The 19385-nt window shown below is 29.8% G+C and overlaps 5 protein-coding genes across 6 annotated transcripts in view; 3 read left to right on the forward strand and 2 right to left on the reverse strand.

Annotated features, from left to right (window-relative positions):
• LOC118072453 (disintegrin and metalloproteinase domain-containing protein 10-like) overlaps positions 1-2549 on the forward strand; it is a 36243-nt gene extending 33694 nt beyond the window's left edge. The window contains exons 15-18 of the mRNA XM_035092341.1: positions 794-921; positions 1460-1574; positions 1646-1780; positions 1865-2549. Of these exons, the coding sequence (XP_034948232.1) occupies positions 794-921; positions 1460-1574; positions 1646-1780; positions 1865-2470 (984 nt within the window). The 3' untranslated portion in view covers positions 2471-2549. The remainder of the gene's footprint in view (positions 1-793; positions 922-1459; positions 1575-1645; positions 1781-1864) is intronic.
• On the reverse strand, positions 2260-5269 carry LOC118072454 (RAS oncogene family member Rab27). The gene is made up of 7 exons (XM_035092342.1): positions 5183-5269; positions 4962-5041; positions 4701-4845; positions 4554-4624; positions 4142-4256; positions 3804-3916; positions 2260-3696 (listed from the first exon to the last, which is right to left on the reverse strand). Exons 3-7 carry the CDS (start codon positions 4842-4844, stop codon positions 3513-3515), a joined length of 627 nt encoding a protein of 208 aa, XP_034948233.1. The 5' UTR covers position 4845; positions 4962-5041; positions 5183-5269; the 3' UTR covers positions 2260-3512.
• A 705-nt stretch (positions 5270-5974) lies between these two features.
• Positions 5975-7342, forward strand: LOC118072467 (ELMO domain-containing protein 2). The gene has a single exon (XM_035092362.1). It carries the CDS (start codon positions 6242-6244, stop codon positions 7178-7180), a length of 939 nt encoding a protein of 312 aa, XP_034948253.1. The 5' UTR covers positions 5975-6241; the 3' UTR covers positions 7181-7342.
• LOC118072466 (thioredoxin domain-containing protein) lies at positions 7322-9718 on the reverse strand. Its single transcript, XM_035092361.1, has 6 exons — positions 9507-9718; positions 9132-9317; positions 8568-8706; positions 7868-8029; positions 7649-7774; positions 7322-7572 (listed from the first exon to the last, which is right to left on the reverse strand). Exons 1-6 carry the CDS (start codon positions 9703-9705, stop codon positions 7422-7424), a joined length of 963 nt encoding a protein of 320 aa, XP_034948252.1. The 5' UTR covers positions 9706-9718; the 3' UTR covers positions 7322-7421.
• An 861-nt stretch (positions 9719-10579) lies between these two features.
• LOC118072425 (uncharacterized) lies at positions 10580-17460 on the forward strand. 2 transcript variants are annotated; one of them, XM_035092297.1, is made up of 7 exons: positions 10580-10759; positions 11278-11406; positions 13047-13139; positions 13631-13733; positions 13812-14010; positions 16861-16939; positions 17003-17460. In XM_035092297.1, the coding sequence occupies exons 1-7, from the start codon at positions 10607-10609 to the stop codon at positions 17147-17149; spliced, it is 903 nt and encodes a 300-aa protein (XP_034948188.1). In that variant the 5' UTR covers positions 10580-10606; the 3' UTR covers positions 17150-17460. The 2 variants fall into 2 exon arrangements, with proteins under 2 accessions (XP_034948188.1, XP_034948187.1); XM_035092296.1 differs by lacking the exon at positions 13047-13139.
• The last annotated feature ends 1925 nt before the right edge of the window (positions 17461-19385 follow it).

Consider the following 19385-nt stretch of genomic DNA (forward strand, 5'->3'; position numbering starts at 1 on the left):
GATTTTAAGGGCGAAAGAAATTTTTTTCTATAAATTTATGGATATCGTTGAATAGCTCAGATTTTAATCTTTCTAAAACGTCCCTAAAAATGATTATTGGACCGTCCGTTCATAAGTTATAAGGGTTTAAAGTGAAGGGGATGATGAGTTTTAATGTGTATCCAGTTTTACCCCATTTTGAGGGTGTTAAAGTGAGTTTTTCCGAGCGGTGCCCGGATTCCGCATTTCTAGGCATCAAGACGAAGAGAATGAGTGGTCAAACTTGAAAATCGGAGTACTTTTATTTTTTGGCCTAAAAAAATGGAAAGGGGTACCACTTGCCATTTTTTTGGGTCGAAAAATCAAAGTTGTCCGATTTTGATGATCGACCACTCATTCTCTTTGTCTTGATGCGTAGAAATGCGGAATCGGGTCAAACATGTAAAAAATTAATTTTTTCACTCCTAAAATGGGGTAAAACCGGAACTTGCTCTAATTTTTGCATGAATTTCGCGACAATTATGATTTCCACCATATTGGCTTTTTTCCTCTCGTCCAGATCTTCCATTTAAGTCCTCAATCAACCCCATACCACCATTATCATAGAAGTTATGCACATATTTATGTTTCACAGTTTTTGAAAAATTATCAAAAAAAAAATTTGTTCCCCAAACGTACCCCATAGTCTTACGAGGGGAATTTCTCCACTGGGGAACATTCGGGAAACCTTTGGGGAACGAAATTTTTTTACACGGGTTGGTGTAAAATAAATAAGTGTAAAAGCTTCAAAAATAAATCTCGATTTCTCTTTCAGGAATGCACTGGCAGCATTTGTCTAGCTTACGGTCTCGAGTCATGTCAGTGTACCGCAGGACCAAATGACCCGCCAACCAAAAGTTGTGAATTATGCTGTAAATTGCCTGGAGAAAACCAACCGTGTCTGTAAGTCCCCTGAATTAAAACCATTTTTAAATCTGTTAGCATATTAGCTGAAAGAATTAAAAGTAATACAAAGTTTATTACTTCTTTTTTTATTCAGCTCTTAAGATTTAATGAATAAATTCGAAAAGAAAATTTTATTATTAGTAAAGTTTTATAAGAAAATTTTCAGACCTTTTTTTTTCTACTTTCTCAAGAAAAAATTTTTTATTTTAGCTAACAATTATTTTTCAATCATAAATAAAAAACATCTTTCAGAATAAACTTTTATACTGACAAGTAACGTCAACATGTCGCTATTCACAGCACAAAGAGTGTTCAGAGCTGACCAATTATCCATCATGTTTTCCTTTATAAATTTTCTTTGACCTAAAAATTGAAGCTTCAAGTTTATTTATTAAAATCATTAAAAAAATCAAGAAATTATTCTAATAATTACAAAAGATAATTCAGATGAATAATTTCTTATTAAGATAATACAGATTCTTATTTTTCTATTAACATCTATCAAAACTTTTGAAATGTTTTAAAATGTTTCAAGCTCATCGTTCGATTGGAATTCACCTCCATATGAAATTCCAAACATGATGTCAAAGCCAGGAACTCCTTGTAATGATTATAATGGATACTGTGACATTTTCCAACGATGTCGAGAGGTATGGCCATTGTTAACATCGCTCTTATCATTCCCCAATATATTACTGATATTAATTGTTATCACCTGTAGGTGGATCCAACTGGTCCATTAGCAACCCTACGAAGACTCTTGCTATCCGACGTCAGTCTAGCTCGTTTCCAGCAGTGGATGACCGACAGGTGGTATGCAGTAGCAATTGGGATGCTAATTGTTACCATTGCTTTGGTATGTTATCACATTCTGGTTCTACAAAAAAATTAACTCAAGTTGTATCCTTATAAACTGAAGTCTTCTTATTTCTTTCTTCAGGTTGCTATTACAAGATTACTGAGTAAAGAAGCTGATTCCCATTTACGAATTCTTTACGTAACTGAAGATTCTAGGAAGGAAAACTTTCAAAATCGAGAAGATCAATCATTTCATGCAGTAAATGCCTTGGAAAATATTTCAAGGATTAAAAGAAGAATTGTAGAGGCTATGAAGACGATAGCTTCTCCAAGGAAGACAAATGACTTGACTTTGCCAGAAAATTCGAGAGTTTATGATAAAATTAAGCATTTGACGTTACCAGAAGATAAAGAAAACGGTGAAATGATGCAGAAAAAATACTTTTATCCAACCAATTACAATTATCATAATACCTACAATAATGATGTTCAAGTGAATGTGAAAAAAAGCAAAAAAAAGTTAACAGCTCAAAACAATTTATTTTCGGTGAAATTTATTGGTAAATTTTTTAATTCAAAAAAGTTTGAAGTTAAAAAAACTATTTTAAGTGCTTCCACAAGACATACAGACATCAATCAGGTGAAAAATACTAGTGAAATAAACAATTTGTCTCCAAGAACTCAAATAGAACATATAGATGGAAAAAATCGCGTGTCTGACTTGGAAATACTCTTACGAAGGAGTTAGTGAATTATATAATTTGTGATAACAATGTAAATAATGTAAATTTTTTCATTAAAATTATTTATCGAAAATAGATAGTAAATATTAAAATATAAAAAACATTTTTTAAAATATGAAAAAAGATACTGAAAAATCTTTATCAAAGCATTTTTAATAATAACTTTAAACATTTTAAAACAATATTTTAGCGGCAGTATCATACATATTTATAATACCTTAATGCATGTATAATTTACATTGTATATAATAGTTGTTGAAACCATTTTGAATACTCTAGAATTCGTATATAATAATAATTGAACGATAGAATATAGTCATATATATTTGTAAACATTTTTGTTTTGATAGTATAAATATCTATCGTTGATTTTTGGCTTATCATTAGAGAATCACGTTTAAGAAATTTTGAAAATAGAACAATCCTTTAGTAATACAGCCAAATTTATAGATTGTCATTATTTGAATTTTATGAAAGCACAATTATTTATTATGACTGCATCTAATAATATCATATTAACAAAATACAGTAGAATATTTCAAATGTCCGATTTTTAATCCTTACTTGAAAGTGTTTAAGTACATTATTACCTCAAATTTATACTGTATTTTAATATAAATTTATTACACTCTCAAATTGTCGGACCTTTGAGCGATTCTACTGTATATTAAAAAATCTTCATACTTACATGATAAATAAATTGATTTAAATTTTAATAAATAATTGAATTTTTAATAAAAATGATAACGTAAATCTTTCAAAACTTTGAATGACTTTTACAATGGATTAATAAATAATGTTATGGTTTTATTAGATGCAATCAGTTATGAGTAAATTTGAGTTAGAGTTATTGACTTGAAGATATTCTCCGTTAATTAATCAACCTTATAAGTCATCACAACCACAAAAACATGTTTTGATAATATCCAACAAGATAGTTAAACCCTGTATTCCCAAGCAATTGTCAGCTGGTAATTAAAAGTTAATCGGATTAGTATATCTGCGTCAGAGTAAGATAAATACCTTACTCTACGCTATATAGCAATGTCAGCAAGAACAGGCAGCTTTTGATGGCACAGGATCTTGTTCGTGACATCGTAATACTCGTTGATGAGGTAATGGCGATGAATCCATTGTTGCTTCCATTCTACGCATTACTCGATCTAGCAATACATCTATCGCTCGTGATACATTTTGGCCAGTTGCTGCACTAGTCTCCATGTAGATCATTCTATAAATTTCAATTTCAGCTCTCATATTCTTGTTTATAATGAAGGATTCTTTTTTACAAATTATCTTATAAAATTTCTTTTCTAAGCACATTTAAAATAATCTTACCCATGTTTGTTAGCTAATTCTCGAGCTTTTTTTTCACTAACTACTCGCTTGTATGTAAGATCAGCTTTATTTCCACACAAAATTATGTCTGGGTCTTCGCAGTAAGCATGTGTCTACATGAAAATAAAAAGTTAACTGTAGAATAATTGGAATAACTTATTTATAGTAATTATTTTTTGAACTTTTGCAAAGAACTATTTTTTGTGTTAATTTTATTCTAAATAAAGAATTGATGTGTTTTAATTGAGGCAAAAGTAATTCTTTGCAATTTACAAAATTTTTATCAGTAAAGTAAGTAAATAATTATTAAAAAATAATTATCATTTTGTTTATTATACCTTGAGCTGTTCCAACCAATTTCGTACCTCAAGGAAAGACTGTTCATTTGTTAGATCGAACAATAAAAGAAAACCCATAGAATCCCGGTAAAATGCAGTTGTTAAACTTCGGAATCTATGTTAATGGTTAGTTTTAGTGTTAAAATTCGACATCTTTTTATAATATTTATCAACAAAATGAGAGAAAAATTATTTTTTTCGTCAGAAAAAAATCTATTATAGAAATAAAAACTTTTATTATTATATTTCACTCAATAATTTTATAATAAAACTACTGAAAAATTTTTTGCCCAAAGAACAAAGGAGCTATATGTTGAAAAAATAGTTTATTAAAATTTGTTCCTTTATTTGAAAAAAAAAAAAATAGTTTTTTTCTCAATCGAATTGTAAAATAATTTTATTTAGTTAAAACCTTTCTTGACCGGCTGTATCCCAAAGTTGCAAGTGAACTCTTTGAGATCTTCCACCTTGCGTCTTGTATATCTGACAAAAAAAAACCCCCGTTATTTTTCAAATATTGATTAGAATATTATTAAATAAATTCCAATAAATTACTTACGATTCTTTTCTCTCGGAAATCAATGCCTACGGTTGACACAAACCGAGCATCAAATATTCCATCAGTGTAATGATACAGAAAACTTGTTTTTCCTACTCCGGAATCGCCAAGAGCCAAAAATTTGATAAGATAATCGTAGTCCATTCTATAGATTGATGCAAATATTCAAGTAGATTTACTTTGTTGGATATAAATCATAAAAATGTTATTCAAACAATGTATAGAAACAAAATATTATAACAATACGTAGAATAAACACACATGAGGCAACAATTTTAGCAGACACCTGTTGCCTTCACAGTAGATTTCGAATGCAATTTAACGCGCGGGGAATCCACCCACTAAAACCAAATAATCAGAAATTTCACTAACTTTTTATATATTTATTAACTTTCAATTTTTGATTTAATTAAATATTGAAAATATTCCCAAAAAATTTTATCTAATTTCCTAAATTTTGTACTTTGAATTAATTACTAAACTAATTAAGAATTCGATGGCGACCAGCTGGCAGTATAGTGATCGTTTGCAATATGGCGAGGGAAGAAAAATATCCTTGCGATTGACCTACATGCGTGCAATGTTTTCGCGCACTATATAACGAAGTCGGTATACTCTACTTAGAATAAATTCATGTGTTTTTGATAAACCAGCGCAATCTGGCGTCATTGCAATCTATTTTTTGGTTGTTTTGTATTTCTTTTTAATGAAAATTACCAATAACACAATAATTAATTTACCTATGACACTATAATTCTATCAAACCTTATATTTATCAACAATTAAATGTAATTTTTAATTTTATATTTATTAAGGTGTTACATTCTTGAATGGAAATAAATTTGAAAATCTATCTCAACTCTTCACTTCCTTTTTTCATTCATCAAATATCTCCAATTACACATTAATTCCATCTAGAATTTGGTCAATACTTTTTCATCATTAATAACTGATTGTTATGTTAAATTTAGGTTAAATCTCAGTATTTAATTATGATTTAATCTTCTTCTTATTTAATTTCAATGATGAATCGAACATTCGAGCTATGATATGCTGAATATATTAAATTTCTAAGATCAGAATTCATCCTAAGTTGATTACAATCAACCCTAGATTACTACAAAATCGAGCATTGATGAAACAAAAATTGAATTTGCCGCAGAAATGATGGAATTTAAAAATTTTGAACAGATTGCTTCATTACCGACTGTTGATAACTGATGACGGAATATGGCGTCACTTGTGACGCTTGTGACATTAATGACATTGAATGTTGTGTGTGTGTTCAATCTAGTGTTTAGTTGCCGGCCAACGTTTTAACGATTTTTACGTGAAATTAAACAAAAAAGTCAATATTTAGGGTTTTCAAAACTTCATAAAATATCACACAAAAATATTAATTAAAATTTTTTAATGAAGTGCAGTCATAAGTATAAAAAACAAGCAGATGTTTATACTTTAGATCTATAACCTTTCATCATAAGTCTCATTGTCTTTAGATATGATATATTTGAGAAAGTTATTGACTTCAAAGATTAAAAATGTTTACTAATATCTGGACATTGATTTGTTGGTACTTTAGACCTTTTGTAAAATGGTTTTTACGTCACACAACCCAAATGTGTGAACTTCAAAGGATTTGTTATGGTGAACCCTCGGGTGCGTCACGAGCGTTGGGGGTGGAGCAATCATTAAGACAATCCCGTAATGCAAAGATTAAAGTCTTAGTTGCACATCTCGATGGTATTGCTGAGCAACAAGGGATAACTATTAAAACTGAACGTAAAATTTTAGAAGAATCCATAAGGTCAGTTTTACTCATAAAGAAAATAAATCCTACAGCACATCCAGATTTTGCCAAGTCATTTGGCAAATGTGTAGAATTAATTTGGGGATACCGTCAACTGGTCGCAGATTGTGAAGAATTGAGGCAAACGGCATATGATTCAGATGATCCGGAGCATGAAATATTATTGCTAAAATTGTGGAATTTATTAAAACCCACAGAAGCTCTTGAGGCAAGAGTAACCAAACAATGGCAGGACATTGGTTTCCAAGGTGACGATCCAAAAACAGACTTTAGAGGAATGGGAATTTTAGGACTTAAAAATTTAGTATACTTTGCTGAAGAGTATCCAGTTGCTGCTGCACACGTCTTATTGCATTCAACACATCCACGACATGGATATGCTTTTGCTATTGTTGGAATTAATATTACGAGCATGGCGTTAAGGCTTTTACGTGATGGTACGGCTAAAACTCATATCTACAATTCATCAAAAACACTGCCAAGTATTCGTGCCTTTCATCAATTTTATAGTTATTTATTTTATGAGTTTGACGGGCTTTGGATGCAGTCTAAGCCTAGCAATATGATGGAGTTCTCATCAATTCAAGAAAAGTTTGAGAATAGTATCCGCATTGCTTTAGCTAATCCAACAACGATATTTAGAATAAATGTATCTGTTGATAATATTTAGTACAAATTTTTTCAGTTTAGATTACAAAGAGACTTAAATGAATTTTATGTATGACAGCTTGACAATTTTTTTTTATGTTACAACATCTGTATCATTCCATATAATTTAGTTGAATGTGTTTTATGAAATAATTTTGCTGTGTGAGAAAAACAATGCATAAATTATTTATTGAAGTAAAAAATATTTATTACAAAATTAGAGATGAGTAAGGATAAAACATTTGAAAAATAGATTGTTAAAATTATTTTTCTTTTTTCTCTGGAAGTTCTGGTTTACGTCTTAATTTAGATGCTACTGAAACTATTACAAACACTCCAATAGTTATGCTTCCTAATTTCATAAGCCATGGATTTTCTCTCAGGAAATTAGCAATCATTAAAGTTAAATCGTCACTGCAATTATTGTATAAATCATGTAGAATTAAATGATCATTTGATTTTTAATTAAGTATTGATTATCGATACTTACAATGGACTTTGTGGTACAGGAACTTTCTCTCCTTGAGCATTTCTATACCATTCTTTAGCAAAAGATACAAATGAGTTGATATCATATTTAGGAATTTGATATCTGTACATCTTGCCTTGACGAAATCTGGTAGACAAAATTATAAATATTAAATTATAAAATTTTTTTCAAAAATTACTATTATTTAATTTGTAAATAATAAGAGCGATAAAAACTAACAATATGAATTCTGGGACCTCAAAGATGTTAAATCTTCTTGCGGTAGAAGCTCCAGTTGTATGTTTATTTACTCGAGCTACATTAATTCTTTGCTTTAATTTGGATGCAACAGCTTCCCACCTTGCTCCCATTCTTTGGCATTCCACGCAATTACTGCTATAACTGAAATTGTAATATTTATAATAAGAATAATAGAAATATTAATTTGATAAAATATATTTATCAAGATGCTCGAATTTAAAATAATTAAAACACCACTATTGTAGTATATATGTTTCACATAATGTTGTTTCAGATTAATTTTTAGTGAAGTGCAACTAATTTTATTTTATCAAATGAATTTTCCATTAATCATAATTATTTATATTCATTGTAATATTCCATTCTTGTAAATTAAATTGTAGTATTGTATACTTATATCAATATTTATATTGATAGATTTTTATTGAAAATTGTGGCAATTTTAAAATAATTTGTGAATAAATTTTCGTTATTCATCTAATGTACTTGTAATTGAGTTATTAAATAAAAAGTTTAAAACAATAATTGACAATTATCAACGTTATGTATACTTCCAAAATTCAATATAAACTTTTATTATGAACCAACTAACTTTGAGTTCGTTAAAACTGATAAAATATTAGATTTCTGTAATTATTAAATACTGTTAACTTAAATTGTTGAAGAAATTAATACTTACAACATTACAAACCAGTCTCCAGTAGTAGCACCTGATGAAGCTTGAGTTAAGTGCTCGAAATTATCATCAATTAATTCTTTCACCAAAGGTTCTCTATTATTAATAAATGTATGAGATATTTCTTCATCATCTAAAGGTCCTGAAAACGATGAAAGTTTTTAATTAGATATTGATGATTTTCCGTGTATAATATACATACATTACCCTTTAATAAATTTATAAATCAATTACATTAAATACAAAGTTTCAAATATGGGTATAAATAATACACTAGATCGTTAATTATCGTATAGTTAACGTTCATTTCAGCAGAAGAAATTAAATTTTCATTTCATTTACTTTAAATGATATTCACAAAATATTTTCTGATGAATAATTATTTCAACAAATATAAATTTACGTGAAAGAAATGAATTCAAAGTTTAATAAACAGTGATTAAACTCTTAAATTTTACCATATCAACAGTAAATCCTACATTTTGTATAATTATGATAATACATGCAGTTTTAACTTTGCAAAAGAATATCAATTCAGTTTGCAAATCTAATCATTTAAATTCTTACCATCATATAAAAGAGGTATTCCATTTCTGAAGAATACTAAAGCTGGTTCACTAGCTGGACTATATATTTTACGTAGATAGCTATTGGATGCTTTAACTATCCATGCTGATAGAGCATCAACTAAATGTTCTCTCAAATTAATGAGCTCATCTTCATACTTTTTGCATTCTGGACAATCGTCTTTTGCTAAAAGAGACAAATAATATAACTTCAGTTATCAATAATTCAGTTAATGAATTAAAATATTATATAAATTGTTACTATTATTAATTAAAGAATAAATATATTACTAAATAATTAAATAGAAAATAAAATTTATAATACAACTATTTGCATTCAAACAGCTGTTAATGATAAATTTGGATGTAAACTCACTGAAAAGAACAACGACATATTTTTCTGTGTTGATATATTGGAGTAGTTCTTCATCATTGACTAAACTTAAATCAGCAGATGATGATGAATGACAATCTTGGAGTAGAATGAAGACAAATGCAACCACAGTTACAAGTAACATATCTGAATATTGATTATATTTTTCTCGTCTTCGCCGGTGTTCACGAATTCTCGCCATTGTTGTTATGTTGATGGCGTGGCACTGACACTTTTTAGCTTAAATTCTACTGCGCATGTTCTGTTCATCTGTACATTATTCAAACCCACGTTTAATCTCATCACAGTAAAAAATCATCAATTTATCATTTTTTCTGCCAATTTTTTGACAGCCAACTTCAACGTAACTTCTTGTTTGTTAAAATAAATAATTCTGTGCTAATTTATGATAAGTCACGTCAAAGTTTGAGCTTATAAATAGCTAAAATCTCTCCAGTTAAATGTGAAAAGATTAGGCAGCATGACCTACAATTCAAATAATTAAAAATAGCATGTTATCTTGACTAAGTTCGATTCGCGTGATGTCTAGTAGACTTTCGAAGGTTATGATATAGAGGACAGCTGATGTACAATAGATAAAATGAAATATAGCAAGAAGATGAGGGTGTACAATACACCAACTGAGTTGGCATTGTATGTATACACCAATATGTAGAAGAAGCAATATCGGGGATGACGAGGATACCCTGAACAACCCCCAGCTGAGTTAGAACAGAGTTTTCAAGGGGAATAGTCGCGTGTTTTCGTCCTCTCAGGTGAAGTAGAATAGTTCAGGAATTCAGCTGAAAGAATTCTCTTTTATCAAATATTTATTATTCATTCTGGTTAATTTTCTTAACATTTGTCTAGTAACAAACAATAAATAATGTAGTTAAATAAATAGAAAGAAGACTGATAAACAAGACAAAATAGTGCTTATCTTGGACGATAAAATCCAACTCACCACCAGCTAAACTAGTATATATACGATTAGCTGTACCAAGGATAAGTGGATGATAAGTTGTTGGGTTCACCACGACGGTTATCGCGATTGAAACTATCATTGTTCTGGAATTTTATTGGCACTCTGAAGAGGTTTGAGAATGGCTTTGGAGTACAGAGAAACAACATATAACCCGGATGTAGAGGAGTATGTACGTAAAGAACAAGATCGTCGAGTGGTACAGGAAGGTACAGAAATGTGGAGACGACGAAAGGAGGAGTTGCAACGTCAAAAGCATCGTGAACAGCGAGAAGTATGTGTTGTAATAGTGCTTAGGATGTGGTATATACTGACACTACTCGACAATAATTTACGTCACTGTCCTTACAACTCATTTCACCACCTTTCTTTTTCATTTACACTTACTCTCTGGGTTAGATATATCCAATATATATCAGAAAAGGTTGTTGAGCAAAACCTGGCAGTGTTTTTTTTTTGCTTTTTCTTCTCTTCCAAACTAAATGTCCAATTTATTTCCCAATGCTCTTATTGTTGTCAATGTCGGTGAACAATTTCTCTGTCCAGAATGTCTTGAGATTAAATCCTATAAGTCTAGTGCGCAAATGCACATAATAACCATGACTCTGGTCAATTTGCATAATCTTACGAAAACTATTTTCTGAGGCAGCTTTTGCTCTTGCTGCTGCTTCTACCCTACACAAGTTCGTAAATCTGGACCAGAGACTTGGATTTGATAAGCATTAAGAGCATGCTGTGATAATACCGATAAATTGTATTAGCATAGAAATCGATATTCCACGGTATTTACAGCTACGGCAGATGCAAGCAAATTATTCACCTTGGGGAAAACCAGGAGGTGGTGCACCATTTGAAAAGTCATTGAGGAAAAAAAATGTTCTTCTTGAACCTTTGGAGCCACGACGGAGTCACAGTACTCAGGTAAAGATATTTTATCATCACGTATTATGTTTATCATGATAATAAGACAGTACAAGGTCTTGCCAATCACCCTTGTCATCAATTCCAAGGTCGCATGCTTTTCGTGGATGTTTCATGTAGACATAATGGATCAGCCGATGGGTATCTATATCCATTGATGCTTGATATTGATACTTTTATGTACTTAGAGAAAATATTGTTGCATCAATTGTCAGGCATTTTTATAATTATTCTATTTTTTTTTATTTTTATTATTTTTAACATTTATAAAAAATTTTTTTTTTTAAAAATGCTTTTAATTAAAATTAAAAAAGCAAAAATTTTTTTAGTCAAATAGATGAAATATTTAGTCACTTAAATCTATTATTAATTTAAAAAACATCAAAATAATTTTTTAAACTTTCAAACAATATATTCACTCACAAACAGAAATATTTAAATAAATAACAAAACATTCAATCAATAGAAAAAATTCAATTTACAACTGTATTAACTGAGAATTTTTTAGTAAATAAAATTAACGAACATTAAATTTTCAAAAAATTGATTAACTCGAATTAAAATGAGTTTTATTGATAAAATAATTTATTTTTTTTTTCAATTTATTCGACAAACGTTAATATGCGTGATTGCTACACGACCTAGTTGGGATGTATTTTCAGTGGTCCGTGACCACGAGAATGATCGATTTATTTATTTGAGACAACGAACCCCTCTACCTCATCCAAATAGGCTGAAAGGATTGGGTTACCATGGAACATTCCAATGTAGCATTCATGAGAATGAATTGTTCAGAATCAATATGTAAATACATAGATACACTATATAGATCCAACTGCATCCTTCCTGTACTGGAAGAAGAGGAAATCTTTCCAGGAAGGCTTTTGCTTTACTTAAGTCATCATGTCTCCACTTATCATCTTTACGACATGTGCTAACAATAATTATTATTCATTAATCATTAATTTTAAACATTTTGAACACGCAACCCACTCTTATATAACTTCCGCCTACATTGCAACAACCTTTGTTGAAATAATGTACAGCTTTCAAATTATTTCCAATTAATTTTAAATATGTAGCTTTTTCTCTATTATTTTTGAATGGTTTTTATTCTTGTATTTGGTTTGGAATGTTTTTACTGGATAACTTTTTGTCTCTTGTTCCTCACAATCAGTCAATATAACGCCTATTTAATTCTTCCTGTTTTCTTTTCTCTTACTGTTTAAGTTGCTGTTGAAGCTATGTTTATTTTTTTTAATTGGAAAAATTAAAAATATTTGATTAAACTATTTTTCTAGAGTAAGAAAATAATCAATAGCTCAACGAAACAATTATTTTCTTGAAACATGTTAGATGCTTCTTACAATTATTATTTCAACAAAAAATTAGTTTAAAAAAAAAAGAATCTGAAACTTTGAATGTTGAAAAGAAAACTTTAATGCTCAGAAATTGTGGTCTACCAACTAATTGTTTCCAATAACTTGGTAGTAATCATCCAAGCATTCATCAGTAAACTTATTATTTTTTTTATCAACAAATAAGTATTTAGATATAAATAAATAACTGGTTAAACTATACAAAGTCTCAGGTTCTTGCAAACATATTTATTAAGTGGTGATGATGGTGACATTGCTTAGGCAAATCAATCTTCACCCTGGGGTCGTCCTGGTCCTGGTGGAGTACCTTGGCGAGATCCAAAGCTACTGGGGATACGCTTCCTGGAGTCCATGGTACGCATTTAATTTGCGTAACATGATTGCTTTAAAATATATAATATATTCTTGTGTAGGAAGCTAGGTTATTTATTTAGCCTAGTTATCACTTGATGATGATGATGATGATGATGGTGATGAAAATAATTAGTCATTACGGAATAATATGAATATTTAGGCAAAACATCTTGAGTTTCTAAACTTAGCTTCACTTTTAATTTCTAATTATAACTAACTTTACGCAAATGACCGCCTGAGGGTTAGTGGTATAAAGAGAATATACATAGCGAGTTTAATGCCAAATGCATAAGCTCAGATAATTGAATGATCCTCTTAACTCTGATGTCGTTGTGTTCACAAAATTTAACCCATGTTTATTATCGTTATATAATATTTCTGTGAATTGTTTTAAATACGTATTTATCTTAACGTATTTCGTTATAATTGATATTGATTTTTTTATCCAATTATAACTTTCTCTGTTTTATTTGCCGGAAATCATTTTTTAGGGTTGGACGACTGGCTCCTTTATTTCAAGATTGCGCCGCAAGGAAATGAATCCACTTGCTGTGATTGATTCAAACAGATTTTTCGATGATAAGCCGGAACCTGGTAATACTGATACTTTGATGATCTTATGTTTTTCAACAAAATACACTATTTCAGATTGAATATCCGATGTTTTTCCAGAAATAACATCAAATATGATTTCCTCAAAACGAAATCCCTCGATGCAGAAAGATGATCTTATAAATAATGGAAATTCCCAAATTTATAAACTGACTGGTGGAGTTGAACTTGTACCATTACTGACAACCAGAAAATGTTATTCTTATCCAATAAGGCATATTGTTACTGATGCTACACGCCCTGGATACACTATAGACGAGTAAGTTTACTAATTATAGAACTTGATCTTTCTTTTTTATTACTATAAATTTATTATTCTCTCAAGTTTTAAATGAAATTTACAACAAATAAAAAAAACTGGAAATAGAATTAAATAACTTGCAAACTGACAAAGGTTTTAAATTTTTAATTTCTTTTTGTAATTATGAAATAGTGAGAAGTCAAGCTACTTTAATTAATTCGAACATTGAATATTTTCTCATGAAACCATTGTGCTGTGAAGTTGAAACCGTAATTGTGAATAATGTTTTTTAAATACGATCATTTAAATAATTCTCAAGTTAACACGAAAATTTTCATTCTAAAAAAAAAGTTTAAGTAGTATTATCGAATTTTAATCCGACGTAAAGCATTAAGAATTTAATTTATCGAAATGATAATAAATTTTTTCATTTATATTTTATCAACAAATAATTATATGAATGTTTAACAATAATTGTTGGATAATTTTGTTATTATATAACAGTAATTATTGACAATAATAATGTAGGGGAAATTGGGATAAAATGGAACACGGAGAAAAAACGTAAATCAACAAATTAACCATTATATTAATAAATGTTAATAATTTTTAATGCATTAATAAATTAAAAATCTAATAAATAAAAAACGTAATAAGAGTTTTTAAACATATTTTAATAAATTAGTAAATTTCCTCGAGTGTTCTAGTTTACCCTTTCTTCTTCTAATAATTAATACAATAATAAACAACAATAATATTATTATTGTTTAACAATAATTATAAAAAATAGTAATAACAATAAATTAATAATTAATTTTTAATTATTATTCATTTTGACTAATTTAAATATTTTTTAATTTTGAGAAATCCATATTTTTTCTGTCTAAACTTATTTAATTATCACTATAATTTATTTGTCAAGATCTTGGGCTACAAAGGCTTAAAATAATGTCCACTTAGTTAAAAAATGTGAATAATTTTGTTTCATGTATCGAATTAAAATTTCCAAGTAATAGCATAGGTGTATAAATTTAAATGTGTCGTATAGAATTAATATCCTGGAGAGTAGACAATACGTTCAGGATTTTTTACTCCTAGCCGTGAACATTCGATAGCATATAACAAAGCATGCCTCTGTTGTGACAAATTGCCTCGAGTCAGTATAGCACTCGAGGGATACAACTACATTACTGGTAATCAACACATTGATCTGAATGCGTTCGACCACGGTCAGTTCAGCTGTCTCGGTTTCATTCCACAGGGAAGTAATTTCCGTGCCCCAGTTCAACTCGAATCATTCTCCTTTATCTTTATTTCAACTATCTCGAAAGGATATTCATTTTAAGAGTTACATTGCTTTAAATATACATAGAATAGAATACCTTTAAAAAGTCATAAATGAAAATAAATATAGAATTGTTTTATTCATGTAGTATCGATTTCAGTACGAATTATTATCGTACGAAATAGCAGAAGACTGGGTTACAAATTAATTAGAATCAATATTAACATTCGATCTGAAAAATAATTTTGGTTCTTGAATTGATAATCATTTCCTCAAGAGAATTCCTTCAAAATTTTATTTAAAATAAAAAATTCAAGAGGTTTCTTTAGTTTATTGATTTTTTAAAAATGCTGGAAATTTAATTCCATCTAAACTGGAATTAAAGTTTATTGACCAGCGTATGTTATGATAATGTTGACTTTGGTTACGATTTCCTCAACATTAATCGAATCAGGCGATGCGTATGTTGTTCCGAAGTCTCTAATCTTGGTTTATGAACCAAGAAGCTGAGTAATAATGATCAGTACATGGCTAACGTGTTGGAAGTCTGACGTTTAATGAGACATTTTGATAGGGTTTAATGGAATATTCCATAGGATCCTGATGCTGTTAAAGGTGTTGCATTATTTATAGTCCATTCATGTGTGACTAGTTGACAAGGCTATAGGGCTTTTGTGTATCTTATTAAGTAGGTAAAAATTAAATCAAATATTTAATCATCACTCTGGTGTGTAATGAAAATTATATAAGCTCTTTTATCTTTTTATTAAGCCATTATCTTATTTTCTTTTTTCTTTAAAGAAGCTCTTTTAATTAAAAAAAAAAACTTGAGAAAATACTAGAATCTTTAAAATTTTTATTTAAAATAATTTTATTAATTTTAGCTAATTTTATTTTATATTTTAAAAAAATATTAAAAATTAATCTTTATTAAATATAATAATTATTATTAATTTTTTTTAAATTAAAAATATTTGTCGAAAGATAATATTTATTTAATATTTATCTATTATAATAATAAATTTAGAATTTTAGAATAAATAATAAATTTAGAAATTTAGAATAAATTTAGAATCAATGTTATATTAATTAAATTAGAATTTATTGCACGCACAGAGTGTACACCGATGATTGGATAAAAATTCGCATTTTTTAACCAATGAGGAAAAAGTCACTTTTCGATATTTCGATTATTGGCTAACTTTACATATCCATGTAAATTCGTAAATAGAATTGATTGTTGGAGTGGTAGAGGATTATTGATCTAATCTTGATTAAATTCAATTAATTTATATTAAATGTTATAAATAAATACTTGACAATATTTATTACATGTCTGATTGCATGAAAATGAACTAAAAAAATTTAACATAAAATTGTACTCAATCAAATGTTGGGAAAATATTATTTTTGTTAGATAATTATAAAGATAAGCACAAAAAGCATAATAAATGGGGAGAAAAGGGGAAGAGTGTAGGTATAGTTTGACATGCTTAAATTTTCAGTTGACTGACCTAGCAATAGAATAGTACATTATAATGACAGTATGATAACACAATAAAACAAGTCAAAACTTTAAACAGTTTCAGATCTGTGAACGATAATCGTGAATATATAACGGCACTGTCTGACCAGATTCAACGAAAGCGACAGAATGCTCTGGTAAGTGATAATAACAAATGTCTAGAGGGTTTTTTATCAGAATGAAAGTTATCTGTTTTCCAGGAGGAAAAACGTTTAGAGCAGGAGAGCTGCCGTAGACATTTTGACACTTGGAAAAAATTCTGGGGTCGTCCTGGTCACGGTGCGCCTATGGATCACGTCTATCGTAACGATCTTTATAATATTCTTTACCGATCAGGCGTTTGTTAACGTTGACAGACGGGAGAGATTTAGCAGCAGTTGATGTCTAAATGGAAATCCAATAACAGCTGTTCCTAGTTCTTTGTAGTAATCTCAGAGATGTAATCAATACGCGGATGTTGATCTGAGAGTTGGGGGATAAATGTAGAGGATCCGGACAGAGTAACAATTTGCATAATGATCCGTTAGATGCTGATTGAACACGGGAGGAGAAGACGTGCTGTGCTTGTCAAGGGTATAATGGACGCAACCCATTTAATTAATGGCCGTTTCGGTCGGTCCTGATGTTTGTGGGTCAACGCAATAGTCTCGGTGTACACTTGCGGATAAACGCCGTTGCTTTTACGTTATTCCACAGCTATATACGACGTATCGTCGTGTATTTTGTCGTGGTTGGCAACGGACACAGCTTGGGTCACACTCTGTCCCTTGTGCTGGCTCCGAACCGCGAAAATTTCTCGCACGACCCGACGCCGAGAGTGAGCACAACCGGATGGACGGAAGGTATATGGAAGGAGAGAGACACAATCACTGTGCAGCCAACCGACCCAGGTTCTATTGTCCGACCATTGTATCCCGTTACTACTGTTGTGGGGATGGTTTGTATAAGGGTGATTCATTTTCTCGCGAAATATCAGTTCCTGTACCACAACTGGATTCCAACCCCCCGTAAAACTGCGTTCCTGTATTGTAATATAACAAGGGAGCATTCACGCAAAAGAGACAGCAAACTGTAACACCGAATTGCTTTGTTGCTTTTTGACTTTTTTGTGTTCTCCATCGTGCTGCATACTGGAACCTTCGCTATTTCTCTCATCCTCTACGACATTGCTACTGACATGGTCTCTCGTTGGTCATCTCTGTATATGTGTGTTTATCTGATAATGCACCAACCTATTTTTAGCATTCAAAAAATTGCTACGTATTATTCAAGTACTCACAACTCCTCACCGGTCTAGTTTTTGTTTTATACCAACTCCCAGTGAGCAACATTTGTATGGGAAATATTTATTACCATTGACTAATTCTCATAATTCACACTATTCGATTCCAAACAATATTCCGCTTTCATATTAAATATTATCAATAAACCAATTATTCTGCGGTATTTATTTATTTATTTTTATTTAAATAACAATAGATACCCATCAGCAAGAGAGTAAAATTTTCCTCTATTTTTACCAATCACATACATTACTGTAGAAAAATAATTTGTTCTTGTTTTATTGAATAATTGTTTGAATAATCATAACTCAATGAAATAGTAGTTATATAAAACATAATATTCCCGTTATTTACAACAAAATTAGGGTAACATGTTGATACTTGTTTTATCATTTTTCATTGGAATTTAAATGGAGCAGAACATTGGATTTAATTGGGCCTGATGACATTTAAACAAGAATTAATGCAACTGTTATTGAACAGTTGCTAATTGACTAATTGGTGATTTTGTCAATTAACTGATATTTATTTATTTCAATTATTTATTCACCATCGATAAAATCGAAGCGTAATCAAGTTATTTTTTATTATTTACCTCTAATTGAGAAAACAGAAATAAATATTGCTCACCTTCCTTATGATTTATCCCTAAATAAGTAAAAATTACTATATTACAGATAATACCTAATAAAAGGTAGATCTAATCATGAATATTAAAAAAGTCTTACCAAAGAGGATTATTAAACATTATTTATTTAAAGCTCTTACATGAAAATGTAAATACATAATTCACTTTGGTAGCTTGTACAATTATTGATGTATATTTTTTGAAATATTTAGTTACATATTAACTGTGAAAATATAAACTGTATCTGGTTTCTCATCTTAACTCTATATTACTCCTGATCACTAATTAATAACTCCAAAATAAATCACCTGAGGAATAACTAATAGCAAGAGAATTTGCTGTGGTATCTTTTCATTATTCAGAAAAGACTTCCTCCAGCAATACGACTAAACAATTTACCTATCCTACGTCAAGTTGGGAGTTAGGAGAGATTAAAATAAAAAAAAATAAGATGAGAAAAAGCCTGGAGACTTAGGAGTTTTAGAAGTACTTAAATATCCACAGCGTGTTTCGTCAACGAAGAAGAAACTTCTGGAAAACGACTTCCAGAGTTGAGTTATTGATTTAATTCACAACTTTCAGACTGAGTCTACTCGACTTTATGGTATTCGTGACAGCTTGCCAACTCTAAGTGCACATACCTTTGTATTCGAAAGAGTTGACTGAGTTTCT

This window comes from Chelonus insularis, unplaced genomic scaffold (assembly GCF_013357705.1).
Source record: "Chelonus insularis isolate UGA/USDA-ARS -01 unplaced genomic scaffold, ASM1335770v1 contig_93_pilon, whole genome shotgun sequence".
Lineage (NCBI taxonomy): Eukaryota > Metazoa > Arthropoda > Insecta > Hymenoptera > Braconidae > Chelonus > Chelonus insularis.

Coding starts and splice junctions, on each gene's coding strand:
- LOC118072425 (XM_035092297.1), top strand. CDS start 10,607: ATGGCTTTGGAGTACAGAGAAACAACATATAACCCGGATGTAGAGGAG. Junction 11,407..13,046: donor GACGGAGTCACAGTACTCAG/GTAAAGATATTT, acceptor GACATTGCTTAG/GCAAATCAATCTTCACCCTG. Junction 14,011..16,860: donor CCTGGATACACTATAGACGA/GTAAGTTTACTA, acceptor AACTTTAAACAG/TTTCAGATCTGTGAACGATA.
- LOC118072466 (XM_035092361.1), bottom strand. CDS start 9,705: ATGGCGAGAATTCGTGAACACCGGCGAAGACGAGAAAAATATAATCAA. Junction 8,707..9,131: donor AATACCTCTTTTATATGATG/GTAAGAATTTAA, acceptor CATCGTTTTCAG/GACCTTTAGATGATGAAGAA. Junction 7,573..7,648: donor CCTGTACCACAAAGTCCATT/GTAAGTATCGAT, acceptor CAATAATTGCAG/TGACGATTTAACTTTAATGA.
- LOC118072454 (XM_035092342.1), bottom strand. CDS start 4,844: ATGGACTACGATTATCTTATCAAATTTTTGGCTCTTGGCGATTCCGGA. Junction 4,625..4,700: donor ATTTCCGAGAGAAAAGAATC/GTAAGTAATTTA, acceptor TTTTTTTGTCAG/ATATACAAGACGCAAGGTGG. Junction 3,697..3,803: donor GAATTAGCTAACAAACATGG/GTAAGATTATTT, acceptor TGAAATTTATAG/AATGATCTACATGGAGACTA.
- LOC118072467 (XM_035092362.1), top strand. CDS start 6,242: ATGTTTACTAATATCTGGACATTGATTTGTTGGTACTTTAGACCTTTT.